Below are 16,032 nucleotides of genomic sequence, written 5' to 3' on the forward strand. Positions count from 1 at the left end.
GGGGATTAGACCAATGCATGTAAGTGCATCTCCCCCCTCCCAAACCTGTAGCAACCTGGGAAATGGCATTCTCTGCCTCCCAGCTAATCCAGTCCTTGGAAGGGGAGACCCCTCCCCTCATATCAGCTTTGGAAACATTTAGAAGGGAGACTTTAGTTATAGGCTGCAATTCTCTGGGAGTAGACGCTGTTGAATAACATGAGACTTACATCTGAGTAGACCTGTTTAAGATTGCTTCCATAGTCTTTCAAGGCCATCTCTGAGTTAAATGCATATATATACTCTCCTGTTCCAAAAACAATCCTGCCTGGCCCACAGCAAAAGAAAAACTTGAGGGAAAACATAGGTCTGTTGGGGGGCGGTGGATTCAGACAGACATTCTGCCTATTTTTGAGCGACAGAGAAGATTGGCAGTGAGAACCCCTGTTCTGCAGCAGAACACAGCATCAAATGGAAGGATTTGGATTTGCCCCTCGTTGTGGGAACACAGCGCAAGGAAACATGAAACCAACAGGCAACAGTGGAAGGCAAAGGTAGCAAGTTATTGGCACTTTAGAAAAAGAAGAAAATGAACATGAAGCACTAGCAGGCTTGATGGCTGTTGTGGGTTTTCCGGGCTGTATTGCCGTGGTCTTGGCATTGTAGTTCCTGACGTTTCGCCAGCAGCTGTGGCTGGCATCTTCAGAGGTGTAGCACCAAAAGACAGAGATCTCTCAGTGTCACAGTGTGGAAAAGATGTAGGTCATTTGTATCTACTCAGGAGGGGTGGGGTTGAGCTGAGTCATCCTGTAAGAGTTTCCCAGGGTGTGGAATGCTAATGGCGGGAGGCTTCACTGTATCCTGAGGAGGTTCTTTTGCATATGGAAACGTCAGGAACTACAATGCCAAGATCACGGCAATGCAGCCCGGAAAACCCACAACAGCCATCGTTCTCCGGCCGTGAAAGCCTTCGACAATACTAGCAGGCTTGTTTTTAATGTTGCTGGACTGCACTTCTTGGAGTGCTCTTCTGCTTGAGAATGCCTCATTGCCACTGCTCCACTACCTGTCAACATGCACCTTCTATGGGTCTGTTTTCATGTGTGTGTGTTGTGCTTGAGGAAAAATTCAGTAGATAAGTGGGGGGGGGAGATTAATAGCTGTTGTTTTGGGTTAAGCGTGAAAATAGCTGCCCTAGAACCTCATTTCCTCACCCCACTTCAAAAGAATAGCATGTGATTGCGCATGTGCGGCCAACGTACATGCAACAGACCAAAATAAAAAAAAGAAAAAACAAATGGATCAGTTCCAAGCTGGCACCAGCTGACCTGAAACAAACTGGTAATGGAATGGAATGATTCTGGAACCCCCCTGAACCAAAACAGAAATGGAAACTTTCTTGGTGCACATCTACCTACCAGTAAATACTCAAATCAGACCTATATTCTGTATTTAAGTTCAAACTGTTGTTTGAGATCAAAGAGATACTGCTAGCAGAAGAGTATATGGTGTGTTGCAATTTTTCCCTTTTAGCATGCATTTGGAAGTTTGTGCTATGTATCAAAAGATGGAGACAGTTGGATTCTTTAGCTTTTATTACTCTTTGCCATGCAGTGATTTAAAAATTTCCTTCATGGTGTTAAGTATAGGCTAATTTACTTGTAAGTAAAATAACTATACTGCATATAGATAGCATTACAAATGTACTTTCATCATGGCTTTTTCCTTGAAACAATTACTTGATTGATTGAACAAGTGTTAATTATCAGCTGGTGTACAGGACAGCTGTTAAGAGATGGAGGGCACGTGAAGTTAAAACAGCTGTCCCAAGTTCCACATTGGTATGATGAAATGTGGTGGAGGACTTCATCAAGAGAATTAGTGTAATATAGCTTAAAGGAACAGTTAGTTCCTCAGTTGCAGAATAGTAGGATAGTCATATGTTCTGTGTTCTTTAAGCAAATGTTCATGCAGAGCACCTGTTTTCAGCCTCTAGGGTTGAATATTTATGTTCTTGCATACATGTTTATTTGGATTAGCACAGGATATAGCCCATCCTTTTATTATATACTTCTTTTCTTTCCCCTTTTCCTCCCTAAAGCAGCTCATAGTATTCCTCTCCTCCATACCATCACAACAACTCTGTCTGGTAGGATAGACTGAGGGTGTGTGACTGATGTAGGGTTATCCAGCAGGATTCTATAGCAAAGTTAGAATTTGAACAGGGATCTCCCAGATCTTAGCCTGGCACGCTAAAAACTATTCCAGATTGGCTCTTTATTTCACATGTATGGTCAGTCAAAGCTGAACTCTTAACAAGTATTCAGTTTTTTGTAAGATTTCCAATGATGTGTTAAATGGCATATGTTTTCAGTAAACTTCTCAGGCTCACTTCAAGTACAGACTAATAGGAAACTAGTTTTACCACCAGTTGCTAAGGTCATATGTTGACATTGTAGCATGAGTTCTTTCTGACACAGTGGGGTACACTGGATCAAGAAATTAATTTTGAACTTGCTTGAATTTAATAAAATTGCACAAGTTTGCCGTGGCAGTTTTTGGGGGTGTTCAAGCAAGACCAAGGAACGTGTATTTCTAGTTAGTTTCATTCTTCTCAGGACTCTGTCGGTTATTTACTTTGGAGAACTAACAATTCCAGAGGATTAGTGATATTAGTCTGATATAAAAAAATTACACAGGAGTTCAGTATCAGTTTGCCCTGATCTAGATAGCCCAGGTGAGCCTGATCTCATCAAATCTCAGAAGTTAAGCAGGGTCAGCCTTCGTTAGTAATTAGATAGGAGACCTCCAACGAAGACCAGCAGTGCAGAGGCAGGCAATGGCAAACCACCTCTGTTTGTTTCTTACCATGAAAACCCCACCAAGGGTCACCATAAGTCAATTCTGACTTGAGGGCTCTCTCCACCACCAGTATCAGTTTAAAGATGAACAAATTGGCTTCAGCAAGAGCTTTTGTGAATTAGAGCTCACTTCCTCAGATGCATAGATGGTATATACATGAGGCTTTGTTAAATACTCAGCAAGTAGGGGTGGATAATGCAATAGAGTAACCAATATCCAATTTTAAAAATATCTAGTTCTCCCCAAGAGTACTCTAATAACTTGTGCTGAAACAATTTTTTTCATATTTTAAAGATGTTACTGGAGTTTGTAATTTTGCAGCTTTGGAGATAGAATTCTTAGATGCCTGTATAGTCAGCTAGTTGTACAAGATTACTTTAAAATGAGCTTGCCTCAAAATTTACAACCAAACCTCTTATTTTTGTTCATTACTCATGTGCTCCAGTTGCCTTAGAGAAATTCTGTTTTCCAGCAAATGGTGGGAGGAACGAACATCACTATCTTTAAATGAGCCCTTCCAGCTAATCCCTTCATGGTTTGGGACCCACAAACCTGAAGCCTCTCTCATGCATAGATATAGAGCAAGATAAGCATTGGAAAATTAACTTTTCATGGAATATTTTCCATTTCTAAAGAGCTCTTGTTCCATAAAATTAACAATACATGAATGTTAATTTCCAAAATTAACAATATACGAATGCATAAAGTGTTCAGGTGATTATTCCCATTACAAGGCACCTGTTTGACTGTGCTGGTCAAATGAAAACAACAACTAAAGTTATTATTTATGCCTTTTTCACATGATGGAAGAGGTACTTTAATCCATAATCTGCTATGGAACAAGCCAGTAATATTAGAGAGTGAGCTACACTGAGGTGTCCCTAGTGACCACCCTACAAGGATGAGGGAGAGAATGGGATTCTCTCTCACACACACACACACCCTCATGGGTCCCTTGCTTTTAAGCATGTTATCTGACAGCACGAAAAAGTTGGCATGAATGGTAATGTGTTTCAAACCCTAAAGTCTTCATTTCTATAATATTTATGGTAGAAACCTTGACTTGGATCAATTGATGTGCAAGCAGAAATTTTGTTCTGGATCCCCCCTTTTGAGAGCACTTTAATCTTTGCCTTATAAATAGAAATGTTTTTTTTCTCCCATAAAACTGTTGAACTAATTTAAGTTTGTATATTACAGTTCTTGCATGTAGGTTTTTACCTGTGTATCTTGATTGTAATCTGAAGGCAGTCTCAGTACTTGGTGGGGGCGGGTTTTGGAGTCTGGTAAGGATTGAGAAGCTTACCAAATAACTTGTGGGCTTTTTTAAGGGACATCTTTTAAGGAGGAAAATACATTATCTAGCACCTCGATTCGCTTAATTGTGTTCCAGCTTTGCTAAAACTATTAATCTTGCTTATGTCTTCTAGTGTTTCAAACTTGTTTTTTTCCCCTTACAGTTCTTATTTTCATGCTTCTGTTTTTCTAAAGTTTTAATCTCAAGTTTTTAATTCTTAGTAAAGAAGTATAGACATCAGCATTGGCCATTTTGCTGTTTCCACTGTGGTCCTTGGGTTCAGAATGGGGTAGAAGAGTGTAGGACATGAAATCATCATATGAACTCAGGTCTATTTCTCTAGTGACGGTAAAATTTTGTTCATGGTCCTACTTTCATTCTTCAATCAGGGTCTGGTCTTGGAAGCAACATATTGGCAGTTGTATCACCAGTTAGGGGTGTGCATCCTCCAAAATTTAGTAAATCTGATTTTTTTTTACCAAATCTGAGGGAAAAAATTGGAATTCCCTGAATTCTGAATTGATTCTCTAATTTGGTTCAGGTATTTAAAACAAAACAAAACCCCAGTAAAATCCAGTCATTATTCTGTATGAGGAAATCACTCTAGGGGTTATCTGGTGGGCTGGGGGGTGTCATTTTTCAACCAAAACATCACCACATTTGGAGGGAACCTACTCCTGACTCTCCTCTAAAGAACCCCCCCCCCCAAGTTTCATGAAGATTGTACCCCGGGGGCTAATTTTATGGGATCTCAAAGAAGGTGCTCCCAGCCACACTTACAAAAGGTACACTCACAAATGTAAGCTGAGCCCATCCCAGAGAAAATCCCAGCAGAAGCAAACTGAAGCAGGGAAATGGAATCCACACCCCCCAACCCCGAATCAAAATGAACCAAGGAGACCAATATCACACTAGAGAATCATGTCCATTCCACCCAAACCAAACTGAAGCAAGGGACACTGTTATAACCTTAGTCCAACAGAACCAGTGTCATTCACAGCAGCCAGGCATTTGTTTCAGTCAGTGGAGGCGGGTGGGGGGGGGACACACACCACAGAACAGAACCAAGCAATACCCAGCCACAAGCACAAGGTATTCCCCTGTGTAAGTTTGCTTCTGTTGGTTCTGCAGGGATTCTATTCCCTTACTTCAGTTTCCTTCTTTGGGGCTTTCTCTGGGATGAGCTCAGCTTGCCTTTGGGAGTGTGCCTTGGCCATGGCAGCCTTGCCTCAGTGTGTTTCTGTAGTGGAAGTCAGCTTAGAGCAGAACCACAAGTGACAAAAGGCACAGATTGGACACTTGACAGCTTCCCTCAAGTTTTGATGGGAAATGTAGGCATCCTAGTCTTGAAGCTTGGCTCTCTGACTGCTGTCCAATGGACTTTTCAACTGTCACTTGTCCAACATTCCGCCAAGTTGCCTACATTTCCCATCAAAACTTGAGGGAAGCTGACAAGTGTCCAATCTGTGTCTTTTGTCACTTGTGGTTCTGCTCTTAGACTTTTTCCCATAGGAAACAGTGGAGTGGCTTGGGGGCACCTTGTTCAGGGGACCATAAAATTAGACCCCGGAGTCTAATCTTCCTGAAACTTTGGGCATTTTTAGAGGACAGTCAGGAGTGGGTTCCCTCCAAATTAGGTGAAGTTTGGTTGAAAAATGACCCCACCCAGCCAATTTGGGTAGCCCCCAAATTGATTTCCCCATAGAGAATAATGGCCAAATTTTACTGAATTAATTTTGTATACCTTTTTTGGTGCTGAATACTCAGATTTCACTGAATCTGCCAAATTTGGTATTTTAATCCAAATTCTGAACTGCACACCCCTATCACCAGTTGATAGTGTGGCAGTAGAAACAGGATACTTCTCATGGGAAAGGTCTAGTTTCCTCTTGTGAAATATTGCTTATATGATTGCAAAAGTAGTGATTCTGGGTGAAAAAACCTTATAACTTTGATAGGAAGATGATGTGGCTTCCTGTAAACTTTAGTAAGGCCTACCGTGGTGATCCCTTCAGAAAGAGTTCATGAGTTTACTCTTTGAGATGTAGGGGCCAGCAGGTCCAATACCGAGCTGTCTAAATTAGGGTAATACCAGTATGTGGACTTTCATGAAAGTACTGTGTGACGATGCAGAAATACCTGAGTGTAGAGGTTTCCAGCACAATATCTGCCCTTTGAGAATATGTAAATCTAATTCATCACAACGAGTATGTGCCTGGTTCATGTGGAAGGATATAATGGTATTAGATAGAAAATGTGACTTTTTTAAAAAAAGAAGACGCTCCCATAAGCTCTAAAGAGTAGTAATGTATGACAGAAAGTGCATGCTGAAATCCCAGAGGCCAGTGGGTGTGATGGACAAAGATTTTTAGTGGTTGGATGTGTGACTTTTGTGTCTTGGATTACTTCTTATTCTTCTCCATGGGTAGCAAAGTCAAACTAAATTACACGATTAATCTGTATTTTTTGAACAAGTCACTGAACCTGGGGTGTGTGGAGGGGTTGGAAAAGAATTTGGATAGTTTTGATGTAGAATTCTAACTTCTGTGCAGCTTCTTTGACATAGCCTTACTTGCAACATGCCACACCACTCTCTTTGAAGTAAATCATCCACTCTGTTTAATTAAGCATCTGAGACTGGATGAAGAATTTCTTAACATTTATTGGTGTATGTGTAGCACTTGGGTGCTAGTATGAGTACTTTGAAATGACTGGTTAGGCTAATAAAAGCAGTTGAACATGCTGACAGCTCTGCCGTTCAGAATCGGTGTTCACCAAAACCCCTTAATCAGCAATTCTCCGTTTGGGTGTTCTGTTTAAAATCAAGGCTATACTTAATATTAGCTTCACTCTGATCTTAATTAGCAGTTATGTGCTGCTTGGACAGAAATGTTGATGATTCATATGTTGAAATGGTCAGTCATCAGCAGGTTGAATCCAAACTTCTGTGAGTAAAGCATGTGGCAGGGGTGTCTTCACCTTTCTATAGCCCCTGGTGTTCCCAAAAACTTGTCCTGAAGTTTGAGAACCCTTTAAAAAACTAGTGAAATCGGAATTTGGTTTGTGTGAAGGAGGAGGGAGATTTCTGCTGCTCCTTGTGTTCCATCCTGCACCCCATTGCATACCTCATAATCTTCCAAATCCAAATCCAATTTATTACAGCAAAAGCCAGCAATATAAAACAATACGATTACAAGCAATAAATCAATATTATCAATACAGGAAAACCACAGGCATAAAGGGATAAGGGTGAAAATGGAATAACAATAATGAAAATAGAAAAAAAATTATAATTTTTTTTCACTAAGAGGAGTTTACGTTTTCTGATAGCTAAAGAGCAGAATTTGGCCACAGCATAGGTTACTGAGCTCTGAGAATCTTCTGAAAGAAATTTGCGCAGAACTTCTGGTCTAAATTCCAAATAGGATTGCAAAGGGATAAATTTAGACAAAAGAGGTAGTATGAGGCGAGACCGTTCTTCACAATAAAATTCACAGAATAAAAGTGTGTGAGTAACCGATTCCACCATATTGTCCATGCATGGACATAAGCGCTCATGCATTGGTATCTGCCAGAATTTGCCGTACAATACAGCTGAAGGCAATGCCCTAAACCGGGCTCTAGAAAATGCCCATCTGTAGGACTCATGGGTAATACTGGATAAATATGGGGCAGCTGAAAAATTAGGCCAAGATTTTAAGCACCTGAAGTTCTTGGGAAGTAAAGCTTCTTCATTTTGAAGTTCAATATCAAGAAGCCTCTGAGTAATAGCTGTTTTTGCCATATTCAGGGTTCCATTAAAAAGATCTTCAGGATTTAGGCCAATTTGCTTGATCTTGTTAAAGATTTGTGTGAACCAAGGTGGATAAGGGTTCACAGCTAGGAGATGAGTTATCATTCCCTTTGGATTATAATGAATTTTCAGCCAGAGGAATATTGCCTGTTCCCATACTTTTAATTCAACTCTGGGTAATCCTGCCTCTTGTCTAAGTATTACATTAGATGTACTCTTGGGAGCACCAAATAGAGATCTAAGAAATTTTGATTGGACTGTTTCAAGAATCTTAAGATTGGCAGAGAGTCCAATTTGTGAGCCATACAAAAGTTGGGCCAAAGATTTTGCCTGGTAAGTTTTTAAGGCCATAGGGAGAAAGCCAGCGCCTTTCCTTCTAAACAATTTAAGGATGGCATTTGCACTTCTCTCTGCTGAAGTGGCTGATGAGGTCAGATGTGCTGAGAATTTGGCATTATAGGAAAAAGTTATGCCTAAATACTGAAAGTTCTTCTCATAATCTTCAGATATTTTGCAGTGCTTTGGAGAAGTGCAACAGGGCTGGGAAAAGGTAGGTCTTTTCGTCTTGCAAGGACTTCATAGTATTTTATCACTTTCAGAAGCTAGCCATATCTGTTTTCTGATGAAGTAAGAGTTCGCCCTCTGAGGCAGAGGACATCTTCGGTGTTTCTTTTAGCCCTATCAGGGAGGCAGGAAGTTCATTTTTCTTCCTCTTCCTGTTGGTGCCTGAAATTCCCCTTCCCAGTTCTTTTCTGCCTCCAGGGAGAGCAGTTGCAGCAGCAGAAAGCTCTGCTGCCTCTCAGCTCCTCTAATTTCTTTCCTTCTGAGCTTACAATATTTCCCTCTTTCCTTATTCTTTTATCTCTCTACTCTTACCCCCTACTCTCCTCCTCAGTCTATATTGCTTTACTCCCCCCACCCTTCATTTGGCCTTCAGATTGCTCTCAGCATGAGCTCTGACGGCACCATGGAGGCCAGAGACTCCGACGGGAGCTTCATGGACAAAGAGGCAGGAACCTTCACAGAGGCCACCACGGAGGCAGCAGAAGCTGATCCTTCTGGTGCAATCCTGCCCTCACAGCTGGAATGGGTTTTCTGCAACTTTACAGCCACGGACCACATCTGCCTGGAGGTTGAGAGCAGCGCTTCAAGTCAGACCACAGAAAAAGTGAGGAACGGCAGTAGGAAGTGTGCCAAGTCCCACGAGGCACAAAAAGATACTCTGACTAACCTCCTGATGGGAGACAGTGCCGCAGGCCCATGGAGACCCTTGATCTATAGTCAAGGCTCTATAACCTGAGAGGTCCTTATGTCCATAGACCTCACCAAGGCCTACCTCTACATACCCATCTACCCAGCACACCGAAGCTTGCTAAGATTCCACAAGAACAGTCATCACTTTCAGTTCAGAACTTTACCCTTCGACCCGGCCACAGCTCTCAGTGTTCTCCAAGGTCCTCATCAATCTGGTCGTTCACCTGCGGGAGAAGGAGGATACATAGTCATCCCTCTCTGGACGACATCCTCATCTGGGCCGGCTCATAGGAAAAGTCAGTTCAGGACACCTGGACAACAATGCAATATCTCCAACTACATGGGGTTCCATATAAACGTTGACAAGTGCTCCATCCAGCCCTCCCAGAGGCTACTGCACCTGGGGATGATAATCGACACCAGGAAATGTTGCCTGTTTCTTCCATGGGAGAAGGTTCAGAAGACCAAGGATGTGATCAAGTTGGTCCTCCAAGGTGGGATCACTCGAGTCCAAGTCTTATCCAAACTGATGGGGACTTTGGTGGCGAACTGCAAGGCAGTCTGCTGGAGTTGCCTTTACATGCAAAGCCTGCTGTCCTTCCTGCACCCTTTTCAGCTTTAGATAGCGGCCAAGGTAAACATGAATGTCAAGGTCCCTTGGGGAGTTAAGAAAAGTCTCAAGTGGTGAACCAGAGACAGCAAGCTCCTTCAAGGCAAGAGCTTCCTGACCCCGCAGAGGATTCAAATCTTCATGGATGCCAGTCTAACCGAATGGGGAGCAACTCTGGAAGGACATCCAGTACAGGGTCTCTGGTTTGAGATAGAGACATGACTCCCCATCAACCTTCTGGAAGTGAGGGCAGTTCAACTGGCCCTCATGCACTTATCCAGCCAAATAGCCAGCAAGGACATCCTGATCCACACGGACAACATGTCAGCAAAAGCTTACCTAAACAAGCAAGGGGGCACCAAATTCTCCAAATCACACAAAGAAGCAATCAAGATAGTGTCGTGGGCAGAATCTCACCTCACCTTCATTTGAAGCGGAACACATCAAGGGTGAGGCCAACACTTAGGCCAACTGGCTGAGCAGACAAAGCATACATCCAGGAAAATGGGCCATCAAGAAGGAGGTCTTTCTGATGGTGACAGACAACTTCGGGGCTCCAGTCCTGTACTTATTTGCATTCCACTACATCCATCAGTTTCCAAGGTTTTTGACCAGATTCCACCATGCTCTGACAGAGGGAGAACATGCCCTTGCAACCCAATGGCCAAGGGGTCTGCTGTACACATTCCCCGCCCCCCAATTCCTGTTATCCCCAAACTATTAAGAAAGATAGTATAGCAGAAAGTGGAGGTGATCCTAATTGCCCCTCGGTGGCTGAGGAGGCCTTGGTTTTTGATGCTCCAGCTAATGTTGTCCGCTTGCCCGTTTTCTCTTCTAACCCTTCCGGATCTTCTCCATCAGAGCCCACTCTGGCACCCACACCCAGAGTGGATATGTCTGACCACTTGGAAGTTAAGAGGAGTTCCCTATCCAGAATGGAATACCTCCCACTGTGATCAAGACACTTCTAGCCTCCAGGAAGAGATCAACCATAAAATATAAAACACCGCCTGGAAGGCCTTCATCAGATGAGCAAACAGGAAGAAAGTGGACTCTCTACACTCCTCATTGGGGTGATCTTAGGCTTCCTTCAAGACAGATTAGACTCAGAGCTAAAACCAGCCACACTGAAGAAACAAGTGGCAGCCCTGGCCTTGGTAATGCCACCTTTTGAGGATCTCAGACTATCCAGAAAACCACATGTTCAGCAATTCCTGAGGGGAGCGACCTTGCCAAGTCCTCCCACTATCCACCACTTTCCAACTTGGAAACTTAATGTTGTATTGTCAGCACTGACTAAAGCTCCTTTTGAGCCCGTGAGAGACATACTGTTGAAGTGGCTGAAACTGAAAACCATCTTCCTAGTGGCCATCACATTGGCTTGGCAGATCTCGGAGCTAGGTGGCCTGTCAATCAAGACTCACCTCTGCATATTTCGTATGTGCAGATACCACCTTTCTATCAAAGGCATATTCCAGATTTCACAGATCACAGGAGATCAATCTACCATTCTTTTGTCCCGATACCCCACACAATAGGGAAAAGAAGCGGCATAATCTTGACGTGAGGAGGGCGCTTAATGCGTATCTGTCCAGAACCGAATCAATTAGAAAATCAGACTTGCTTTTCATCAACATGTCACCCCCGAATGTAGGAAGAAGGATGTCAGCGGCAACAATCTGCAACAACATTAAAACCTGCATAGTGGAAGCATACCAGGCAAGCAGCATAGAGATGTCTAAAGGCATTACAGCACATTCCATCAGAAGCACAGCAACCAATACAGCCTTCCAGAATTGCGCATCAATAGAGGAAATCTGCGAGGCTGCTACCTGGTCCTCAGTCACCACCTTCACCATACATTACAATACACCCGTATGACTCAGCCGATGCAGCCTTCAGAAAGAGTACTGCATCACATAGTCCAGGATGAGGAACTCAACCCACTCAAAAAGGAGTAACTACTTTGTGTGTACCCAATATGTCCTCCACCTCAGAGAGAGAGTGGTCCTTTGGACTCTTACTGTGAAGGGTCCTCCTCCTCTGAGGAAAGGAGGACATCTTGCCCTTCCAGGTCCTTCGTCTTTCACTCCTTGCCTTTCCTAACAACTTGTGCTGCCTTCTTTTTTCTCAATCTAACTCTCCTCCTGTCCCGAATCTGTTATCTGATGTTCTTTACAGGTTGACCTGACCTATTAAAGTAGATGAGGCCAGCCTACTCTATTAAAAGAGAGACTACTGCCATGTGGAGTCACCCAAAATGGGGAAAGGGATGTTTCAGACTACAGATAGGCACGAACCGGAAAAAAACCTGAACCATGCGGTTTGTGGTTTGTCATATTTCACGAACCATGAACTTTCACGAACCTTCCCCATTTCACAAATTGGTTCATTTTGGCTCGTGACTTCTGAGCCAGCAAATCACCACTTCCAGTTCAGCAGAAGATCCAGGCCAGCAGAAGGTCTGCAGGAAGTCCATCCCCTGTTGCCTAGGAAACTGATTGATTGGCCCAGGCTGTCTGCAGTGACGAACCAAAAAACGAACCAGCCTAAAGTTTGTGGTGGTTCGTTAGAAATGGGCTCTGACAAACCGCTGATTTGTGAACCATGAACTGGCCTGGATCGTGCTGAATTTTGGTTCATATTTCAGTTCGTGCCCATCTCTATTTCTGACACCAACAGGAAGTGGAAGAAAAATGAATTTCCTGCCATCCTGATTGGGCAAAGGGAAACACCCAAATGTTCCCCTTTTCTCGGAGGAGAAAGGACCCTTCACGGTAAGAGTCCAAAAGTCCGTTCCGTTGGTAAACCTGCATAGTAGTTGCTGCACAGAAAGGTTTTTGCTTGGCAAAGAATGCAGCAGTAACCAAAAATGAATTACATCTACAAAGCATTAAACTTGCAGTCCATTGTCAGATATATTAAAGGCTCCCCCCCTCCAAGCAACTCACAGAAGAGCCTAATTATGTATACCTATTGCAGTAGCATCTCATTTGTGATTAGGTACTTAATTGAATTTAACTTCTCTGGTTTATCTTAGCTATACAAAAAAAGAATCTGATCTAAATGGAGCCCAGGCTAAGCTTCGGGAGTTTGAAGCTGCTCTAAATGCTAAAGAGGCAGCACTTGCCACAGCACTTGGTGATAAGAAGAGTCTAGAGGGGGATCTTGACGACTTGAAAGATCAGATTGCTCAGGTAAGGCATGAGCAGTTACGGGAATGGAGAATTAGGCGATCTTCAATTGTAGCTCATTGACTGAATGTTCTGCTATTGCAAACAGAATAGCACACTATTTGCCCCTTTATATGCACAGTCTGGAAGAAACTACTTTCAAATGTTTGAAGTTCTGTAATTTGTAAGTTGTATGAATGCTTTGTTAGCTTCCTCTTGTAATATTATGCTACATTTATACTTTCTCATGGTATTTCTTTAAAGCTGGAAGTTGCTTTAGCAGCTGCTAAGAAGCAGTTGGTAGATGAAACATTGCTGAAGGTGGATCTTGAAAATCGCTGTCAGAGTTTGATTGAAGACTTGGAATTCCGAAAAAACTTGTATGAAGAGGTAACTGTCAGGGTTCCAAAGTAATATCTCAGAACAGACTTGTGGTAAGATGATGCTTTAACCACCACCTGGGTGTTATAGCCTAAATTTGTTATTAAATGTTTGCTTCTTTATTTAAGGTAGGGGACACTTTCTAATTCTGAACTACTGCATTTAAGTTTCTTTAGAAAAGTTAAGCTACGGTAAATATACTTAAGAGAAGCTTTCTCTTACTTGGTAGAATATGTCTCAAAATCCAGTCAGAAAGTCACTGGGTCATGCCTTGACTAATAATGGCAATCTGACAAGCTTGGTTAACATTTTCTTAAATTTCTTAATGAAATGGATTTACCACAATTTGCATTATTTTTAGGAAATCAATGAGACTAGACGAAAGCATGAAACCCGTCTGGTAGAGGTGGATTCTGGGCGTCAAATAGAATATGAACACAAACTGGCGCAAGCCCTTCAGGAAATGAGAGAGCTGCATGATGTACAAGTGAAACTGTACAAGGATGAACTTGAGGAGACTTACCATGCCAAGGTATTTACAGTTGCTCTTGAATATCTTAAGATTCTAGTAGCTTTGTTGGAAAACTTTGCATTATAATGGGAATAGATCTTTGATCTATATCTAATTCTGTTTAGATTTTGACCCATTTATAAAATGCAGAACAAAATAAAGGAAAGATGGAAACAATACACTAAAGAACTGTTACCAAAGAAATGGAAGGATGACAGATATCTTAGACAAAGAATCTTTCGATGAAGAACCAGAAATCTTAGAAAGTGAAAAGCTGCACTCAAAGCAATTGAGAGAAATTGGGGGGGAAAGAATGGTTTTCAGTTGGCAAAGGTGTCAGACAAGGATGCATATTATCTCTCTACCTGTTCAACCTCTATGCAGTGTATATCATTAAAAAAGCTGGATTAAATCTAGAAGAAGGTGGAATGAAAATTGATGGGAGGAACATTAACAATTTGAGATATGCAGATGACACCACATTCCAGGCAGAAAATAGAGAAGACTTGAAACAACTGCTGATGAAGATTAAAAGAAAAAGTGCCAAAGCAGGATTACAGCTGAACATCAAGAAGACAAAAATAATGACCACTGAGGAATTACACAGTTTTAACGTTGACAGTGAGGAAGTTGAAATTGTTCAAGATTTTCTATTCCTTGGTTCAGTCATCAACCAAAAGGGAGACTGCAACAGAGAAATCAGAAGATTGAGATTTGGAAGAGCAGCTGTGAGAGAACTAGAAAAGATCCTTAAAGATAAAGATGTCTCTCTGAGAACCAAGATCAAGATAATCCAAACTATGGTATTCCCCATTACTATGTATATATGTGAAAGTTGAATAATGAAAAAAGGTGACAAGAAGAAAATTGACTCATTTGAAATGTGGTGCTGGATGAGTCTTGGAACAATTTTAATTCCACATTGTCAACTTTAAATTGTGTAATTCCTCAGTAGTCATTACTTTTGTCTTCTTGATGTTCAGCTTTTATCCTCCTTTGGCACTTTTCCTTTAATCTTCATCAGTAGCCGTTTTAAAACTTCGCTGTTTTCTGCCTGTAATGTGGTGTTATTTGCATATCTCAAATAATTAATGATCCACCAATTTTCACTCCACCTTCTTCTAAATCTAGTCCATCTTTTTTTAATGATATACACAGCATAGAGGTTGAACAGATAGGGAGATAATATATATCTTTGACACTTTTGCCAATTGGAAACCATTCTTTCCCCCATATTCTCTCCTAACAGTAGCCTCTTGTCGAGAGTTCAGGTTGCACATCAAAACAATCAGATGTTGTCACCCCCGTTTCTTTCAACACCATCCATAGCTTTTCAAGATCCACAGAGTCAAAAGCTTTGCTGTAATCTATATAAAACTGGTTAATTTTCTTCTGAAATTCCCTGTTATGTTCCGTTAGCCATCGTAAATTTGCAGCATGATCTCTAGTGCCTTTTTTCTGAATTCAGCATGAACATCTAGCATTTCTTGTTCCATGTATGGTAAGAGCTGTAGAAATTTGAGCATCACTTTGCTTGTATGGGAACTTAACACAATGGTTTGATAGTTGCTGTAGAATGAGCATTTCCAGTCTTTGGGCCATTGTTTTATTTTCCATATTTGACAGATTCTTGTTAAGCTGTTGATGGACTCAGTTTTTGTTGCTTGAAATAGCTCTATTGGTATCCCATCTACTCCCAAGTGCTTTGTTTCTCCCAATTGCTTTGAGTGCAACTTTCACTTCACTCTCTTAAGATTTCTGATTCTTCATCAAAAGATTCTTTTTTGAAGGTATCTGCCATCCTCCCACCTCTTCTTCAGTGTATTGTCTCAATCTTACCTTTATTTTGTCCTGATCAGATACTGTTTTTCTGTGTTGATCTTTCAGTATCCCGAGCCATGACTTGAATTTCCTTTTGATTTCCTGGATCTTGCTGAACAGATTTCTTGTTCTTCCTCACTTGTTCTCCTTTATAGCTTTGCAATAGTTACTATGATAGATATCTTTGTCTCTCCATGCAAGACACCAAAAAGCTGAATCTGTTTCTTAGTAAGGCAAGTTAAAAATACATTTATGTAGGCATCATTTAAATATTGTCTAGCAGTGCAGCTAAAGTGGTTGATATTTCTAGTTTACCTCTGCTAATAGTTTCCTGTTGCCCATGTCCTCTGA

General features: G+C 41.7%; 1 protein-coding gene across 1 annotated transcript in view; it reads left to right on the top strand.

The window, feature by feature from the left end:
- LMNB1 (lamin B1) overlaps positions 1 to 16,032 on the top strand; it is a 41,525-nt gene that overhangs the window by 14,226 nt on the left and 11,267 nt on the right. Inside the window, exons 2-4 of the mRNA XM_054987036.1 lie at positions 12,836 to 12,992; positions 13,233 to 13,358; positions 13,711 to 13,881. Of these exons, the coding sequence (XP_054843011.1) occupies positions 12,836 to 12,992; positions 13,233 to 13,358; positions 13,711 to 13,881 (454 nt within the window). The remainder of the gene's footprint in view (positions 1 to 12,835; positions 12,993 to 13,232; positions 13,359 to 13,710; positions 13,882 to 16,032) is intronic.

The sequence above is a fragment of the Eublepharis macularius genome, chromosome 8 (genome assembly GCF_028583425.1).
Source record: "Eublepharis macularius isolate TG4126 chromosome 8, MPM_Emac_v1.0, whole genome shotgun sequence".
Lineage (NCBI taxonomy): Eukaryota > Metazoa > Chordata > Lepidosauria > Squamata > Eublepharidae > Eublepharis > Eublepharis macularius.